General features: G+C 35.1%; 1 protein-coding gene across 8 annotated transcripts in view; it reads left to right on the plus strand.

The window, feature by feature from the left end:
* COL24A1 (collagen type XXIV alpha 1 chain) overlaps positions 1–18,343 on the plus strand; it is a 428,817-nt gene that overhangs the window by 132,583 nt on the left and 277,891 nt on the right. For all 8 annotated transcript variants that reach the window (XM_063653313.1, XM_054478067.2, XM_063653314.1 and 5 more), the window contains 5 exons: positions 2,291–2,344; positions 2,421–2,465; positions 2,700–2,753; positions 3,002–3,055; positions 8,071–8,124. In XM_063653313.1, the coding sequence (XP_063509383.1) occupies positions 2,291–2,344; positions 2,421–2,465; positions 2,700–2,753; positions 3,002–3,055; positions 8,071–8,124 (261 nt within the window). The remainder of the gene's footprint in view (positions 1–2,290; positions 2,345–2,420; positions 2,466–2,699; positions 2,754–3,001; positions 3,056–8,070; positions 8,125–18,343) is intronic.

The raw sequence follows: 18,343 nt of genomic DNA on the forward strand, positions 1-18,343 counted from the left end.
CTGATGCCATATCCCAAACACCCTCAACAAAGCTCCCACACATGAAAGTATTTCTTCTGTCCCACGTTCTTATGGAAGATGAGTTGGTAGGTAGGGAATGCAGAAGGACTTTCAGGTTACCTTTGTAGAACTGAGAACTGAGTTGCTTTCAGAAGGCTATAGTTTCTCAGGATTAGGATTTCCACTCAATTTGTGACATGCTGTTTCTTGGAAATTTCGATTCCATAGTATTCAATTTTACTTTATAGTTCTTTATTTTTCTAAGTTCATTATAATATATTTTTCATATCTCCCAATACTTACTGTTATGTGATTTTTCGTGTAGAGTCACTGAAAAGTAAAATAGGATATTATATATACAAAGTACATTCATCTGAAGATGCCAGTAATATACTTACTGAAAAAAGTTTAGAATATTATTTTATCTATGAAGAAAACAAAAGCACACAAAGATTTTTGTGTGTGTTTGTTAAGATAGTCCTTTCCATACTTACTTGGATTACTTTTGCATAATTTCCAAACAGAGATATTTTTGTATTTTTCTAACCTATCATAAGTTTTAAAGCTATGAACTTTGAATAAACTAGCCACTGTAATCATAAGCATAAGTTTTCCTATTGACATAATTTGAAATTACAAGCATCATATATTAATATTGCATATCTATTAAGTTGGAAAGTATTACCCTTTGCCTCTAACATTGTTTTATATTTCAGGATTAAACATGTTAGAAATAATTTATCTTAGCTATATTTCACAGACTTTAAGACTCATCCGTATGATGTCTTATTTTCCATTCTGAAATTTGTATTATATAAATGTAGACAATTAGAAGTGCTGTTATGTTAGGATATTGAGCTCTAGAAATCACCATTTCAAATTAATCCCTTCAGTATTCATTCTACACTTTATTTCAGAACCATTATCTGCCAGTTATTATGTTGGGTCTGGGAAATAAAAAAAATGAATGAAACATGTGTTTCCGCTGTCACAAAATGCACAGACCAGGAAGGCAGAAAAAAAAAAGTGCAGTGCCATGTACTAAGTAGTGTAGTAGAAGGGCATTCTAGTACTGGTAACTGTCTTGTCAAAGGTTCTGAACATTTGGTAAGGGAGAGCATGTTCAGAAAATGAAAGACAGTCCACTGCAGCTAGAATGGAGGATTTCGGGGAGGGAGAAGTAAAGGGGAAGGGAAATGAGGACAATGGAAGGAAAGGAGACTGGAAAGTTTGATGGAAGCCTAATAGAGAGGGCCTAGGATGCTATCCTAAGAAATTAGAATTCTAACTACAAGAGGTAACATTCTTAGCATTTCACAAATGCAACTTTAAGAGTTCCTTAGTATTTAGAAACTAAAAAGAGAAGTTTGAACTAACTTGGATTTCCATTATAAAGAGTAGTAAGGAAGCCAGGCAAAGAAAGGTAGTGAGAAAAAGAAGAAAAATGAGACCTCAGTGACACAGAAATTATAACTGATCCCAAACCACCAAGAAGTGCCATTTTGTTTTTCAAATTTTTTCCTTCATACCCTTATGTTGCTATTGCCCTTTGTCTTCCAAGATGACATACTGAAGTTTTTTCTAAGTCTCTTGCTTGCAGGAGATAATAGTGGTAATGTTTCTGAAGAATTAGAGCATTAAATTGAGAACCTTGATGTTAGAGATTGTGTCTTTTTTCTTTTTTTCTTCAACAGTGTCTCGTACATATTATGCTTAGTAAATATTAAATGATGAATAAACGAGATAAGCCCAGAAGAGTAGAGCTTTTTGTTTGCCTCTGAGTTTATCCCTGAAATTATGATAAATTTTCTCATTCTGCAAATTTGAAATTATAAAATCAAATCATTAGGATGTCTGGCACATAGTAACTGCTCAAAAAATATTTGCTGAATAAGTGGGTGAAATAAAACTCTAAGACAATCAAATGAAGTATCTGTTGACTAGTTCCTGGGAACATGGCACTAAAATATTTTTTAAAGGTCTCATCTAGTTGGAGAAATATTGCAAGATGAATGTCATGGACAGTATTATAGGAGCTCAAAGGAGGAAAGAATCTCTGTGGACTAGACAAATACGAAAAGGTTTCAGAAAAATGATGGACTTCACTAAAGTTTGAAATATTGGTATGATTTATAAATGTGGAGAGGAAAATAAGTTGTTGAAGAACAAGGCATGTATAGGAACTTAGTGAGATGACTGTTTTGGGTTCATTAATTTATTAATTCTGCCACATTTTCTTTCTAATCCTAATGAATAATTAATGATGCATTTCTTTCTTACTGTTTTCCAGGGCAGTGTTGGCCCTGTGGGACCAACTGGACCTGCTGGAATTCCTGGCCCAATGGTATGGTTCTATTTGTATAATGGATATTTCCCTTTAATCTGTCTATGATATCACAAAATGTCACCTTTTTTTGTAGGGCCTTTCAGGGAATAAAGGACTACCTGGAATCAAAGGTGATAAGGTGATTTAAATATTAATATTATGAAAATAATTTTATCACATTTGTCTTTTACTTTTCAGTCAACACAATTTATGAAATATTTTGTTTTTATGGGGTCTAATTTGTAGTATCAATTATATTAGTTTTCCTCAGAAGAAAAATAGAGAAATTATTCTTCTACAATGAATATTTGCTTTCTTATAATATTGCCATGTTTGTGATACGTAAGTATCTGCATGAAATTGTGCTTTCCAGGGTGAACAAGGCACAGCAGGAGAGCTAGGAGAACCAGGGTATCCTGGAGACAAGGTAATGTTTATACCATTAATTTTATGTAAATATGAAAAAGTGTAAATTCAAAAGAAAGAACTGCTTATTATTTTATCCATGTATTGTGTTAGAATGTAGTATCAATATGGTTTTAAGTTCTTGTTTGAAACTTTTGTCTCAATATTTTAGCATACTTTATGAAATTTTTTAGCAGTTTGTAAATAGTGGTATATCTGCCTTTTGTGGTATAATAACTTTCTCTTCTGTCTGTTATTCTCTTCTTTTAGGGTGCTGTTGGTTTGCCAGGACCACCAGGGATGAGAGGAAAGCCAGGGCCTTCAGTAGGTTTGAACTTTTGCTTTGCTCTTTGTAATTGACAGAGTGCATGCCATGGCATGAGTCTCGACACTGTTGATCTAAGTAGGGTATAAGCCTACTGAGCATTTGTCTCCTCAGTTTTAGAATATAGCAAATCCCTCAGGTATTCAGTTCACATTCCGTAGACTTTTGGACTTCCCTCTACTCCCAACCCTAGGCCAAAACCAAGTTTCTGAGAGTCCTAAAGATCTTGGTCATATTATTCTACTGAATAATCTAATATAGACAATATTTAAATTAAAACAATAGGCTTTGAAGCCAGAAAATATAAAGCACCTTAAATAATATTTTAACTTTCCAAAATATCAATTTTATTAAGGAAACAGTCTGAAGAAAAGGTAGCATGTTTGCACTCTCTTGTGGACCAAAATATTCTAAATCCTTATTTTTTTTCCTAACCCTTGGACATCAATTAGATGAAAGAAAAAGATACCTTATATTGCTGTTAAGATAAAACTCAAAAAATCATAAATCTAAAATTACTTAATAATTAAAGCTATTTAAATAAAATGGTTAAAACTTGAGACAAAATATGTTTCTAAATATTAAAAATCATAATTATTGTGGCTAACGTTTGCTGAGTATCTACACAATACCAGGCAGTATTCTAAGGACTATACATCTAAATTAATCTTCACAACAATCCTACAAAGTTGGTACTATTATTATTCCTGTTTTTTATATTAAGAAAATTGAGACACAGTGTTAGAAAACATCTAAGGTCACCTGGGTGGCCACCTACTTAGTAGGTGACCATTCAGAAAAACCTAGGCAATCAGGTACGTCAGAGCTCATGCGTTTAGCTACTGTGCCATACTGTTTTAGGGTTTAATATTTTAAGATGGTTTTAGGATTTTAATATTGATTACAACTCTGTGAAGGTAAAGGTGATTACAGATAGAAAAAATTAGATATAGGATTCAATTCTATGAAAAAGGCAGAGATGATTATACATATAAAAAATACATATAGGATTATAATTTATTAATGTCACATTAAAATATACATTAAAAAATAATTGTGTTGTGTTCCTGAGCAGTTCATTGTGTTCCCTCTAACTCTGCCCTTCCGTCTCAGTATTGTTTTTTTTTTATCTCAGGAAGCAGTATTAAATTACAGAACTTTACCCCATTCTTTGTAACTTCTAACAGTGACAGTATTTTATATACATCTCTTAGGAATTATTTAACCCAAAGAACAATTTTTGGCATCTATTCGATGAAATGTTAGTGGTGACCTTTGCTTATACTAGTTCTTTGCCCTGGGTTTATTGCCATAAGGGCTTAACCTAATAAGCCATGTACCCTCCCTTGTACCCTTGAGTTGAATCTCAGAAACTCTAGAGTGCATAAATTGGATCATGAGAATAGGTCATGAAGCTAACAAACAACTTCTGTTTTTCAAGGATGGTTCTAAACCATATAAAGACACTCTGATATTTGCAGTGATTGGCAAAATAAGATACTTTTTACATATTCTTTTTTTTAAATAATGTGACAGTTTTCTAGCCCTTGGCCAAATAGGATGAAATGATACAATACATGCTCTAAGGGCACTATTAACTAATAAATAATATAAGTATTATTCTTTTGTGCTTTACAATTAATGTTTTGAGAAAACTAGAGTCAAGTATCATGCTTACACAAGGCAAACCATTTTAGTGTTCCTTACTCTTTGATTAAATTTATATTTATAACATGTTTATGGGAGTAAAAAAATCATTGGTTAGAGAGACAAAGACCTGGATTCTGGTCCCAGCTCTGGCACTTAACCTACTGGCTATGACTTTGGGTATTTAACCACCGTGGTATCAGCTTCTCATGTTTAAAATGAAAGTTAGGGCCATGTGCGGTGGCTCACACCTGTAATCCCAGCACTTTGGGCAGCTGAGGTGGGTGGATCACGAGGTCAGGAGTTCAAGACCACCCTGACCAACATGGTGAAACCCTATCTCTACTAAAAATACAAAAATTAGCCAGGCATAGTGGCAGGCGCCTGTAGTCCCAGCTCCTCAGGAGGCTGAGGCAAGACAATCGCTTGAATCCAGGAGGCAGAGGTTGCAGTGAGTCAAGATTGTGCCACCGGACTCCAGCTTGAGCGACAGAGTGAGATTCCATCTCAAAAAAAAAAAGAAAAAAGAAAGTTTAGGCCATATCGTATGTAAGGTTCCTTATAGTCCTGTGGTTATGATGTTTTTCTATTTTAGACATAGTACTTATTAATATTCCGCTGGTGTAAGCTAAAGAAAAGGCAGAGAGCCTATTTCACCGTTAACACACTATCTTAAAGCCCTTAGTATTTTCTTCCTGAAAGAAGTCACAATAAATGCTAATGATGTTCTTTTAGGGCAGGGAGCAAGAGACAGTGAGAGTGAGGCTTTTACTTACTCATTTTACAGCTTTCTGTACTGTTCAAATAAAGAAAATTAATGTCAGCAGGAATTACTTTGGTAGGGAGATAATTGATTTTTTTTTATTTCTTTTATCAAACTTTTGAAAACTACTTTGGGCCGAAGACAAGATAAGCATTCATGAATTAAAATTAGTGAGATAGCCTTGTCTTTAGTCTCTTGTTGTATTTATTACTTGTTTGTATCTTTTTGTTTTAATTTAGAAAAAAGTTTTTAGAGACAGGGCCTCCCTCTGTTGCTCAGGATACAGTGTAATGGCGCCATCACAGCTCACTGCAGTCTCCAACTCTTGGGCTCAAGTGGTCCTTCCACCTCAGCCTCTCAAGTAGCAAGGACTGCAGGTGCCCACCACCATACCCAGCTAATTAAAAAAAAAAAAAATTGTAGAAACCAGGTCTTGCTTTGTTGCCCAGGTTAGTCTTAAACTCCTGGCCTCAAGCAATCCTCTCACCTCAGCCTCCTAGGGTGTGGGATTATAGGTGTGAGCCACTGCACCTGGCTGTATATATTATTAATAGAAAAACTGTAGATATTTGACCAGGAAACTTTTCCTTTTTATGGAAGGAGACACTTGTTTGATGAAAAGTTGCTTATGCAGAATCAGTTATTATATTAAGAAACAAACTCCCACACTCAATTATATAAGTTAATGCCTATCTAAAATATTTGTTTACTGTCATGGAAAGAATGCCAACATCATAAGGATGTCTTCCCTATTTTATAGATCCTACTTTTAATTTTCTGTTACCTAAGAGGTTGGTGTTACTAACTCATATTGTTTCCAAGTAGATCTAAGTTGTAACATGAAATAATATTTTCAAGATATAAGAAGGAATGTCCCGATTTGGAAAGTTGTTACAGTTCTTGAATAGGGAAGCTTTTGCTCTACAAGTATTTTAAAAAAATAGAGAAAACTACCACTCTGAGGTTGTTAGTAAATACACTTTCCTTTAGACCAAGAAAACAAACACAATTGTTATGCCCTATCCATTTTTTAGCTAGAGGTTTTTGTCATTTGTAGAGGTTTATTTAATATTAGTTATCTGTAAGTTACTTGAAATGTCAGCTTTTATAAAGGAAAATTGACATTCATAGGAAATTTGCAATCGAAGTTTTACAAAACAAAGAATTATTCTGAAGATCAAATAAAATAATTACACAATTTCTGTTTTTAAATATCTGATTGTCAATCAGCTTTTCTGAAAACAAAGCCCTAGGGTATTGCTATTTTATCCTCACTGCTTAGAAATTTAGCTTTGTTGTTGGATTTTGCCACTAGAGGGCTCCAATGAGAGCCCCTTGCCCCTATCTCTATCTCTTTAAAGAGAGATGCTTGTCATTTTAAGAACTTCAGTATACTGATTCTGACAGATCACAGATTTTGTTTTTGTTTATTTGGAAAGGGAAACTTAAATGACCCTTTCCATAATATTTCACTTCCTTTCTCTAGATTTGATTGCAGTAGTTTATGGTGTCCTGTTTTATGTCCAGATACCTCAACACTGAGAATGAATTAAGTGCATATTGGAAACTGTGCTTTAGGTTTTGGAAAATGGGCAATCCCATATTGTAACTTGCAAGTTTAGGTGATCTGAGGCTTATTTAAATTAAATTTGAACCTCATATAGAAACTTAATATGACAGAAATAATGAATGCAATAGTTTTTCTTATGAAAATGGATATATCAGACTACTGTCCTCCCTTTCCAAACTTTCATCTCTTGAGAGCATTGCTAGCCTTCTCTAGTTTCAGCCTTTATACCTACTTCTCACTCCTGTCACTTTCTCCTTTAACCCTCATTTCACATCTTTATCATGAGTGTCAGAAACTAGCTTCAGAGATACGGAAACTGAATCCTCAAAACTTCAATTAAAGGATGAAAACAATCTAGGAATTCTATGTGTGAGCCAGGAAAGCAGAAAGGGTGTGAAGAGAAGGAATAATGATTGTAAAATTGGTTGACATTTAGTGAGTACTTCATATGTCAGACGTTGTGCTTAGCACTTTACATATATTATCTAATTTAACTCTCCAATGACTCTGAGAATGTTAGTACTATAATTATTATTTCTATTTTATTGATGAGAAAACTGAGGCTTAGAGAGATTAAGCAACAAGGATTTCAGTCCAGGTGAGTCTTAATTACTAATTCAGGCCACTTACAGTGTCAAAGGAGAGAGGAATCTTCAGAGACAGCCCTGGGACTGTGGTTATTTATAAAAGCAGTTTCTCATCTAGAATTCCCTATCTTGTTGAGTCCAGCTTTATTGTCTTATCTCTGTGAAACACATATAAACACACAATTTTTTTCTTGATTTGAGCACTTGACTCATTAATTTGTTTGTATCACTTAACACTTGAGTGAATGTATATTAAACTCATAAACATCTTATTTAAAAACTTTTACAGTAATGATGGTTACAAATTTTTCTAAAAAGTCATTACAACCTTGTTTGACATAATATAATGACTGACTGCTATTTGTTTACCATATGCCTGTTTTTTCTTTTAATTGTGTTTATTAAGTTAATGTTTATACTTTGATCTTCCCCTCCCCCCCATTTTAGGGCCAAACAGGTGACCCAGGACTCCAAGGACCATCTGGCCCTCCAGGACCAGAGGTAAAATATTGGTGGAAAGATAATAAATTTGAAACAAAATGGTGGAAATTAAACTTGTTTGATAAAACATGTTTCAACATAGCAAGCTTAAAAAAGATCTTCTTTAAAGTTTAGATCTCCGTAAATAGTTTGGACTAAATTTTTTCTGTTACGTCATGAGGTATGCAACAGGGATCTTCTGGAAACAGAAAAGTGCATTAGCCACATTTTCACACTGATTAGGATCACAGCTGATTTATTTGTTCTGCACAGCTATTAATAACAAGTACTTGAGGTTTGGAACCAAATTTCAGGAAAGAAACTCCACTGAATTATTAATGCAAAATGTTTCCAATTATTGCTATATCCATATATCATTTAAATCTCATACAGTGTTCTAAAATAAATACAATTAAGTCTGTAGTAGATATATCAAATTAGTTTGTATACACTTTAAAATTTTTGACTTTGGTTTAATGGTTGTTATACAGTGGTCTTCTTTTCTAAAAGTCTATATAGAACATAAGCTTCTGAGATAAAACATTTGGATTTAAAAAAATCATACTATGAGTCAGAACTATGAGTCAAAGATATACTACATGGAGATGAAACTTCTGAAGCTCACTCTAGTTTCAAAAATATATGCCCATATTGATATGTGTGTGCCTGTGTGTGCCTACACACACACACATACACACAAGCACACACATATCAGTGTACATACATATTTAATTCAGGGTCATAGATTCAGCAGAAGGCTGAGAAAATAATTGGCATCAGAATAAATAAGTTAGAGCAATAATGTCATAGTGTCAGAGTAGTAGGCAGAGTTTCTACTGCTGTACTGATGCTGTCTCCCTCTCTTTGTAAACCATAAGATCTACTTCTTACTTCGCAGCTGTCCTTCAGGGTTGGCTGATTTCTTTAGAAAATGCCTATTCTTACTTACTGTATGATTTAAAAACACATTGGGTATTGATAGTTCAAAAATCTAAAAAGCAGGCTGGTCATGGTGCAATCCCAGCACTTTGGGAGGCTGACGTGAGAGGATCGCCTTGAGTCCAGGAGTTCGAGACCAGCCCTAGCAACATAGTGAGACCCTGTTGCTAAAAAAAAAAAAAAAAATGTTTTAAAAGTTAGCCAGGCATGGTGGCTCACACTTGTAGTCCCAGCTACTCGGGAGGCTGAGGTAGGATGATCACTTGAGCCTGGGGTGGCACCACTGCACTTCAGCCTGGGTGACAAAGTGAGACCCCGTCTCAAAAAAAAAAAAAAAAGGAAAATTAAAAATAGAGTCTTTGAAACTTCATTGTAGCTAGTTTTACCAATAGAGAGGTAATACGAAGTAAAATACAGTAGTATATTGATCTCAGCATTCTGATAGGAAGGAAATTGAGTAATTAAAACTTCAGATTAGTGTAAGCTTCTCCATATGAGCCTATAATTTTTATTTTAATCATTTTTAATGAAAGCTTTCCTGGAATGAATAGTATTTACTGCCTTGTCATACTGAGGATACAGAATCTATTTTAATTTTCATTATCTTTAAAAGTTATTATTATGACTATATTGCCCTATTATTACTGCAGTTACAGGTGATATGTACACTAGAAATGGCTATGTTGCCTCCTTGCTATAAGTATGGTTTTGAGTCATTTTTCTTCTTTCTCATAAAGCTTGGTTAAAGGATGCATGCGCCATGTTTTCACTTACTACTTGGTCTTCTAAAGATGTTTATTTATTTCTCTCTTCCCTTTAAAATTTCATAATATCCATCAACACTGAAAACATTGTCTCATTATCTCTGATTTTAGCACCACTAATATAAGGTCCTGAGCCCCAGCATTTTCAGAGTACCAATCCTTCCTCTTCAGCTGTATTAAGTTTTTTCATGGGGCTAAAAATGTAACCTGTACTCTCTCAAGAACTGATGCTAGATTGTTTTGGGAAATGGGGCCTAATCCAAGGAGCATAACTTTGTCTTGATCATAAAAATATAGTACATAGGCAACTATATATGAGACAACACTTTTATCCAAATCCTTCTCAACATTAGGCTTTTAATAAACTTGCAGGTCCAAGAATTTTAAATAGTATATTTGGTAGCAAACCAAGCCTGAAAACTTTCTGCTTGTATAATGGATGAATTTTTCTCAGATAAAGGGTCTTATGCATTGTGCTAAATTCAGACTTTATCCTGTATGCATTGACCAAAGATATTTAAGCAAGAGAATGGAATTATCAGACTTGTGCTTTATGCAAGGCAGCAGAGGGAAGGATAAAAGAGAAGAAGGGAAGGAGGAGTGCCAAGGAGATGAACTAAAGGTTATTTAGAAGGATGGTGCAGCAGAGCAGGGGATTGATGATGAGGTCCTGTGACAATAGAAAGGAAAGGATAGCTTAAAGAGAGAACTAGAAAATATAATCACAACACATAAAACAGTTCATTCCAATTGTAAGAGAGAGGAATAAAAGGCAATTTTAACACTTTTTGCTTGAAAAGTTGGGTAGAATGTGGATCATCATTCCAAAAATAGAAAATAAAAGAGGAAGAGGAGGAGGAGGAGAAGGAAGAGATTCAGAGTGGCAGGAAATAATGCTTTGGCTTTGAATCTGTTAGGGTTGAAAGGCCTTTAGGAGAAATAGAAAATTAGTCTAATAAGAGTCTTAAAACTGTAGGCCTAAAGCTCAGAGAAGTAGACTAGAGATACATATTTATATAATCATCTGCATAAAGGTATTAGATGAAGCAGTGTAACAGATGAATTAAAACAAAGTTTAAAAATACTACGCCTGGAAACTCACCCCTAGAAGGCTACAGTCTTTGTCTACAGTGCAGTTAAGTTTTAAGTTGATAATAAAAAGTCAGTAAAATAAATTTTGGTAACTGAAAAATACATTCCTTAGTAACTTATGGTCTGGAGAGAAGAAATATCACGATGGAAATTAGAAAATATTTAGAAGTAAATGAGAACTAATCAGTATAAAAACTTGAGTGTTGCAGCTGAAGCAACATTTAGAGGACAATTTATATACAAATTCATTTCTCTTGAAAGCAAGGAAGGTAAAAAATAAATGAGTTATATACAGCATAACTGTAGGGATTTGTTTCAAAAGAAGAAAGAAGTTGAAAGAGGTCAGATAGGATAGTCTCTGTTTTCCTAGTCTTGAAACTAAATCTCAAGAGTAAGGGGACTGTGCACGAGAAAGGAGCTGCAGGAGTTCTTTGAAAAGTAAGTGAGAGAGTGACTGTGGACTAATAAAATAATTTCTGAGTTGTTGGTTAAGGTAATTTTTGGATAAGTTTTTTTGTTTGTTTTTGTTTTTGTTTTTGTTTTTTTGAGACAGAGTTTCACTCTCTCGCCCAGGCTGGAATGCAGTGGTGCCGTCTCGGCTTACTGCAACCTCCGCCTACCAGGTTCAAGCGATTCTCCTGCCTCAGCCTCCCAAGTAGCTGGGATTACAGGTGCCTGCCACCACACCTGGCTCATTTTTGTATTTTTAGTAGAGACGGGGTTTTGCCATGTTGACTAAGCTGGTCTTGAACTCCTGACCTCAGGTGATCCACCTGCCTTGGCCTCCCAAAATGCTGGGATTACAGGCATGAGCCACCATGTCCGGCCCAGTTTTTGGTTAGTTTGAAATGTAAGAGGCTTTTGCCTGAAATACAGTCACAAAGTTCTGTACATTTTGTTGTAAGGGGATTTCAGATTTTAATACAATCTTCCCACTGCCAAAAGGATGACACATGATCAGTTATATGATTCGCCTCCTCTCTTTTGGGTTAGAACATATTAATTATTCAAAAGGAGGGTAGCAATTCATTGTATTATGTCATTTCCACTATTCAGTATAGATGGATGTTATAATGTGAAAGCATAATTCAGTGAAAGTAATTCTATTAGGGTCCAAAATGATGAGACCTACATATATACTTCTATGATAGCTTTTGTTAATAACTGGGTGATAAAAGGTTTAAGTTAATATCTGAAAATTACAGAATTTTGGGGTTAACATCTTCTGAGTGAGAATCGAGGAGTTAGTCTGAGTACCTTGAGCAAATTACTTCAACACCCTGGGCCTTTCCTCATCTGTAAAACAGAAATATTAATAGTACCAACCTCATAAAGTTGTTTTATTATACCCATTAATACATGTAAAACACTTCAGCATGTAGTTAATAGGAAACATTCAGTATGTATTAGCTGCCACCACCACCACTACCACCATAATTGAAGACAGGACACATTGTCTAGACCCAAGGCAGAAAAGCCTGGCCAGTTCAAGATCAGAAAGAATGCCAATGTAACTGGAGTGAGCAGAATGAATGAAGAGGAAAGTGGTATACAATGAAGTTGGAAAAGTAGGCGGGGGATATATCATGTATGCCCTCATAGTGGATAGTGAGAAGTTTGGATTTGGTTCTAAGTGCAGCAGGAAGCCATGAGAGGCTTTAAATAGGGCAGAGGCATGATCTGATCTGATTTATGCTTTTCAAAGGTTACTCTGGCTGCTGTGTGAACATAAGACTGTGGGGAGAAACAGTGCTGAAAGTAGGGACATGATTTTTTATTTTTATTTTATTTTTTGAGACAGAGTCTCGCTCTGTTGCCCAGGCTGGAGTGCAGTGGTGCAACCTCGGCTCACTGCAACCTCCGCCTCCTGGGTTCAAACGATTCTCCTGCATCAGCCTCCCAAGTAGCTGGGATTACAGGCGCATGCCACCACACCAGGCTTATTTTTTGTATTTTTAGTTGAGATGGGATTTCACTGTGTTAGCCGGGATAGTCTTGATCTCCTGACGTCGTGATCTGCCCCCCTCGGCCTCCCAAAGTGCTGGGATTACAGGGGTGAGCCACTGCACCTGGCCAGTAGGGCAATGATTAAAGGAGATTATTTTACTTATCTAGACAGAGAACTTATTTGAATGAATAGTAATTTTAGTTTTTGCTAATAAAACCATGCCAGCTATAGAAGGTGATTTATCAACCTTTACTGGGCATCACTATCACCTGTAGAACTTTTTTAAAATTTATTTTTATTTATTTTTTTTATTTTTAAGGCTGGGCATGGTGGCTTATGCTTGTAATCCCAGCACTTTGGGTGGCTACAATGAGAAGATTACTTGAGCCTAGGAGTTCAAGACCAGCCTGGGGCAACATAGTGAGGCTTCGTCTCTACTAAAAAGAGAAAACACACACAGATTGCCAGGGCCAATCTCAAAAATGTTGAATCAGAATCATTGGGGGTTGCTCCACAGGTGATTAACAGCAATAATAAAGAACCACATCTTTTTTTTCTGTTCTTTATGGCAGCAGAACCTTTATCCAATAGAATGAGAGTGTTTTCAACCCAGTAAGGTGTAAGATCACGAAAGAAGTCAGAACATTCTCCTTGTTCTCTGCATGGAAATTATCATCTGATTCTGTTTCAGCAGCCTGGGAAAATTATTACTACTATTTACTACAGCATAGCATGGCACAGAGATAGCATTCTATAAATGTTTTTAAAAACAAAGTGATAAAAGAAAGACACTAATAAGCTTTGCTATGGATTTTTTTCCATTAACATTTAATTTGCACAGGAACTGGAACAGAGAAGGAGAGCTGGATTGCCTTTGCAGTACAGGGTGAATGTGATTCAAAAGCACAAGTTTTATAGTACCGAGAGCATATGAAGGAGCCTGAGATAACAGTAGGAGAAGGGCAGGTAACTTAGAAGATAGTCTCACAGACAGAAAAAATAATCTGAGTTAGCCCAGTGAACTAATTATACATGTTGACATTTTATAGTCATAAAATATCTTGCAATTGTATTTATTAATCATTATTATTTCCACAGAGTAATTAGGTTAAATTCTATAAGGCTAAAATCAGAGGTTAAGCCTTCCTCAGTAGCCAGCCACCACTGTTACCACTTTAGTGTAATCAGTGGTTAAGCTGAGTTTATTCATGGATAACTACAAGGTGCAGAAAAATAATTCATATTTTTTTCTTTAAAACCATGTAAGGAAACTCATATTAAAAGTATAATTATATTAAACTTTAATTTTAACTGTGTATTTTCTTCCAGAAAAGTTAGAGAAATTATTCTACAAGGCAAAGCTATATAGGACAAAGTTAGATAAGTGAACTACCCTCCCTACCTTTCTGTCATGTCCTCATCGTCTTATTCTTTTTCAGTGTTCTCACCTGCCCCCTGAGGTATCCAATCTCAGTAGTTTCTGGTGAATCTTTCTTGTGAGTTGTGTATGTGTGTATGTTTTGCTTGTTTAAGGGGCAGATGTATGTGTATTTTCTTACACTTTTTTTATTACACAAAAGGTTACATACCACAGATACTTTTTGACACTCTGCTTTTTTTACTTAAAAATATATCCTGGAAATCATATCAATTCATGGAGCTCTTCTTTATGTAATTTTGTAGCTTCATAGTACTTCATTGTGTGGATGTATCAGTTTATTCAGTCATTCTCCTACATATGGAAATTTAGTTTGTTTCCAGCATTTTACAAAGAAAAACACTCCTGCAATGAATAAACTTATGCTTCTTATGTATTTCTGTATGGTTGGAGGTGCGTCGTCATGGTGAATTGCTAGAATTGGATTGCTAGATCAAAAGAAGATATTGTTAGATATTGCCAAATTCTTCTCTGAAAGAATTGCATTCCTATCAACATTTCTCTAATTATGACATTTTTCTCACTATGAGTGACACTGAACATCTTTCTGTGTTTGAGGACTGTTTTATAATCTTTCTAGCAAAAGTCTGTTTATGTTTTTTGTCCCTTTTTCTACTAGGTATTTGGTCATTTTACTCTAAATGTTTAAGAATTATTTGGGTATTAGGGAAATTAGCCCTTTACCTTTGATAACTATTGCAAGTATTTTTTCCCAATTTGTCACTTGTCTTTTGACTTTGTTTGTAGTGTTTTTTGACAGGAAACAGCTTTACAATTTTACATAGCCAAATTTGTCAGTCTTTTAGGGAATTTGGATTTTGAGTCATCATTAGAGAACCTTTTCTTATATCCAGATTTTAAAGAAATCACCTATGTTTCCTTCTGATTCTTGACTAGTTTCCTTTTTTATGTTTAGGTCTCTGATACATTAAAAGTTTTTTTGTGTGTGTGAATGTTGTGATTTATGTATTTCATTTCCCAGTTTTCTAAATAGCTAATCAGTTTTCTCAGAATCATTCGTTAAACAATCTATCTTTGCTTCAGTATCATAGTTTATTTTAAATTATGCTACCTATATCATACACAGTCACACACTGCATGCATTGTTTTGGTCAATGATGGGCCTCATATAAAACCCTAGTCCCATAAGATTATAATAGAACTGAAAAATTTGTATCACCTGGTGATGTCATATAAAGCCTTCATAACATCATTACTCACATGTTTTGTGGTGATGCTGTTGTAAACAAACCTACTGTGTTGTCAGCCATATAAAAGTGTACAGTAATGCCCTAGGCCTTCACATTCACTCACTACTGACTTACTAACTCACCCAGAGCAACTTCTGATCCTGTTGGCCCCATTCATGGTAAGTGCCCTATACAGATGTACTATTTTTTATCTTTTATACTACATTTTTACTGTACCATTTCTATGTTTATATAGATTTAGATACACAAATATCAATGTGTTACAGTTGCCTACAGTATTTAGTACAGTAACATAGTGTACAGGTTTGTAGCCTAGAAGCAATAGGCTATACCATACAGCTTAGGTTTGTAGTAGACTATACTATCTAGGTCTGTGGAAGTATACTCTATGATGTTCACACAATGACAAAATTGCCTGACAAAATATTTCTCAGAACAAATACCCATCATTCAGTGATACATGATTATACTAAATTTCTACTTCTTGGATCTATGTCTGTACTTTATTTTCTATTCCATCTGAGTGGTTGTCTGTTCATGCACAAGTCCTACCTTGTTCTAATGATAGAAACTTTATGGTGTGTTGAGATGTCTGGAAAGGTTTTAAGTCCTCTGACCTTTTTTCAGTGTTTTCCTGGCTACACTTGCATTCTTGTTTTTCCATATAAACCTTAACATCAATCTATCTAGCTTCATTAAAAAACATTGTTAGTATTTTTCTTGGCTTCAACTTACACTTATAAATTAAGAGAGCGCTGGGATCTTTATGATGTTGACTCAGTCTTTTCAAGAACAACGGTTGTCTTTCATTTGTTCAGATCTATTTTTGTGTTTTTCAGGAGTGTTTTAAAACATTCCTTAGGTTTTGCACATTTTTTGTTAAATTTTTTCTTAAGCATTTTTTGTTGTTGTTGTAGTAAAAGGGGTCTGTCTGCCATTATATTCTCTAATAGATTTTTGTTTATGTGTCCAAAGACTATTGATTTTTCGATGTTAATTTTATATCCTGTTACCTTAATGGTTTCTTTTCTTTAGTTAGTTTTACCATTGATTTTCCGGAGTTTTCTAGACATGCTATCAGGTAATTTTCCAATAGAGATCATTTTAGTTCTTCTTTCCTGCTTCTTAAACCATCTCACACCAGCTAGAATGGCAATCATTAAAAAGTCAGGAAACAACAGGTGCTGGAGAGGATGTGGAGAAATAGGAACACTTTTACACTGTTGGTGGGACTGTAAACTAGTTCAACCATTGTGGAAGTCAGTGTGGCGATTCCTCAGGGTTCTAGAACTAGAAATACCATTTGACCCAGCCATCCCATTACTGGGTATATACCCAAAGGACTATAAATCATGCTGCTATAAAGACACATGCACACGTATGTGGCACTATTCACAATAGCAAAGACTTGGAACCAACCCAAATGTCCAACAATGATAGACTGGATTAAGAAAATGTGGCACATATACACCATGGAATACTATGCAGCCATAAAAAATGATGAGTTCATGTCCTTTGTAGGGACATGGATGAAATTGGAAATCATCATTCTCAGTAAACTATCTCGAGGACAAAAAACCAAACACCGCATGTTCTCACTCATAGATGGGAATTGAACAATGAGAACACATGGACACAGGAAGGGGAACATCCCACTCTGGGGACTGTTGTGGGGTAGGGAGAGGCGGGAGGGATAGCATTAGGAGATATACCTACTACTAAATGATGAGTTAATGGGTACAGCACACCAGCATGGCACATGTATACATATGTAACTAACCTGCACATTGTGCACATGTACCCTAAAACTTAAAGTATAATAATAATATAATAAAAAAAAACCTCTAAGTTAATTCTCATGGCTAATTGCATTGTAATACCCCTAGTACAATGTTAAAGAAGTGGTGAGCATCCTTGCTTTGTTCCTGTTGTTAGTGGAAACATTATAGTGATTCCTCATGAAGTAAATGCTGGCATGAAGATTAAAATATTCATATTTTATTACATTAAAGAAATAGGCCGGGGATTGCTTGAGCCCAGGAGTTCAATACTGGCCTGGGCAGCATGGCAAAACACCATCTCTACAAAAAAGACACAAAAATTAGCCTGACATGTGCACTTATAGTCCCAGCTCCTCAGGAGGCTGAGGTGGGAGGAACACTTGAGCCCAGGAGGCAGAAGTTTTGGTGAGCCAAGGTTACACCACTGCACTCTAGCCTGGGCCACAGAGCAAGACCCTGAAAAAAAAAAAGAAATATCCATTAATATTTTCTCGAATGTTTTAAATCAGGAATTATTATTATATTTTGTCAAATATATACACTTGATTAAAGGTTTTATATTTCCTACATGTATGGAGATAATTATGTATTTTTTCTGTTTGGATCTATGTGTATGGTATATTAATGGATTTTTTATTGTCTCAACTTGCATTCTTGAAATATATTCTACTTGATTGTGGTGATCCTATTATCCTCTACATGAGTGGCACATTTGTTACAGTTGATGAACCTACATTGACACATCGTAGCTATCACCCAAGGTCCATAGTTTACATTAGTGTTAGTGTTCACTCTTGATGTTGTACTTTCTATAGGTTTGGAAAAATATATAATGATCTACCATTATATTATTATACAGAGTATTTTCACTGCCCTAAAAATCCTTTGTGCTCTGCCTGTTCATCCCTCCTCTCCACTGCCCTCAGCAACCTATGGGCACTGATCTTTTTACTGTCTTCATAATTTTGCCTTTTCCAGAATGTCAGGCACTTGGAATCATACAGTATGTAGCCTTTTTAGATTGATTTCTTTTACATATTAATATGCAATTAAGATTCCTCCATGTT

This window comes from Pongo pygmaeus, chromosome 1 (assembly GCF_028885625.2).
Source record: "Pongo pygmaeus isolate AG05252 chromosome 1, NHGRI_mPonPyg2-v2.0_pri, whole genome shotgun sequence".
Classification (NCBI taxonomy): domain Eukaryota; kingdom Metazoa; phylum Chordata; class Mammalia; order Primates; family Hominidae; genus Pongo; species Pongo pygmaeus.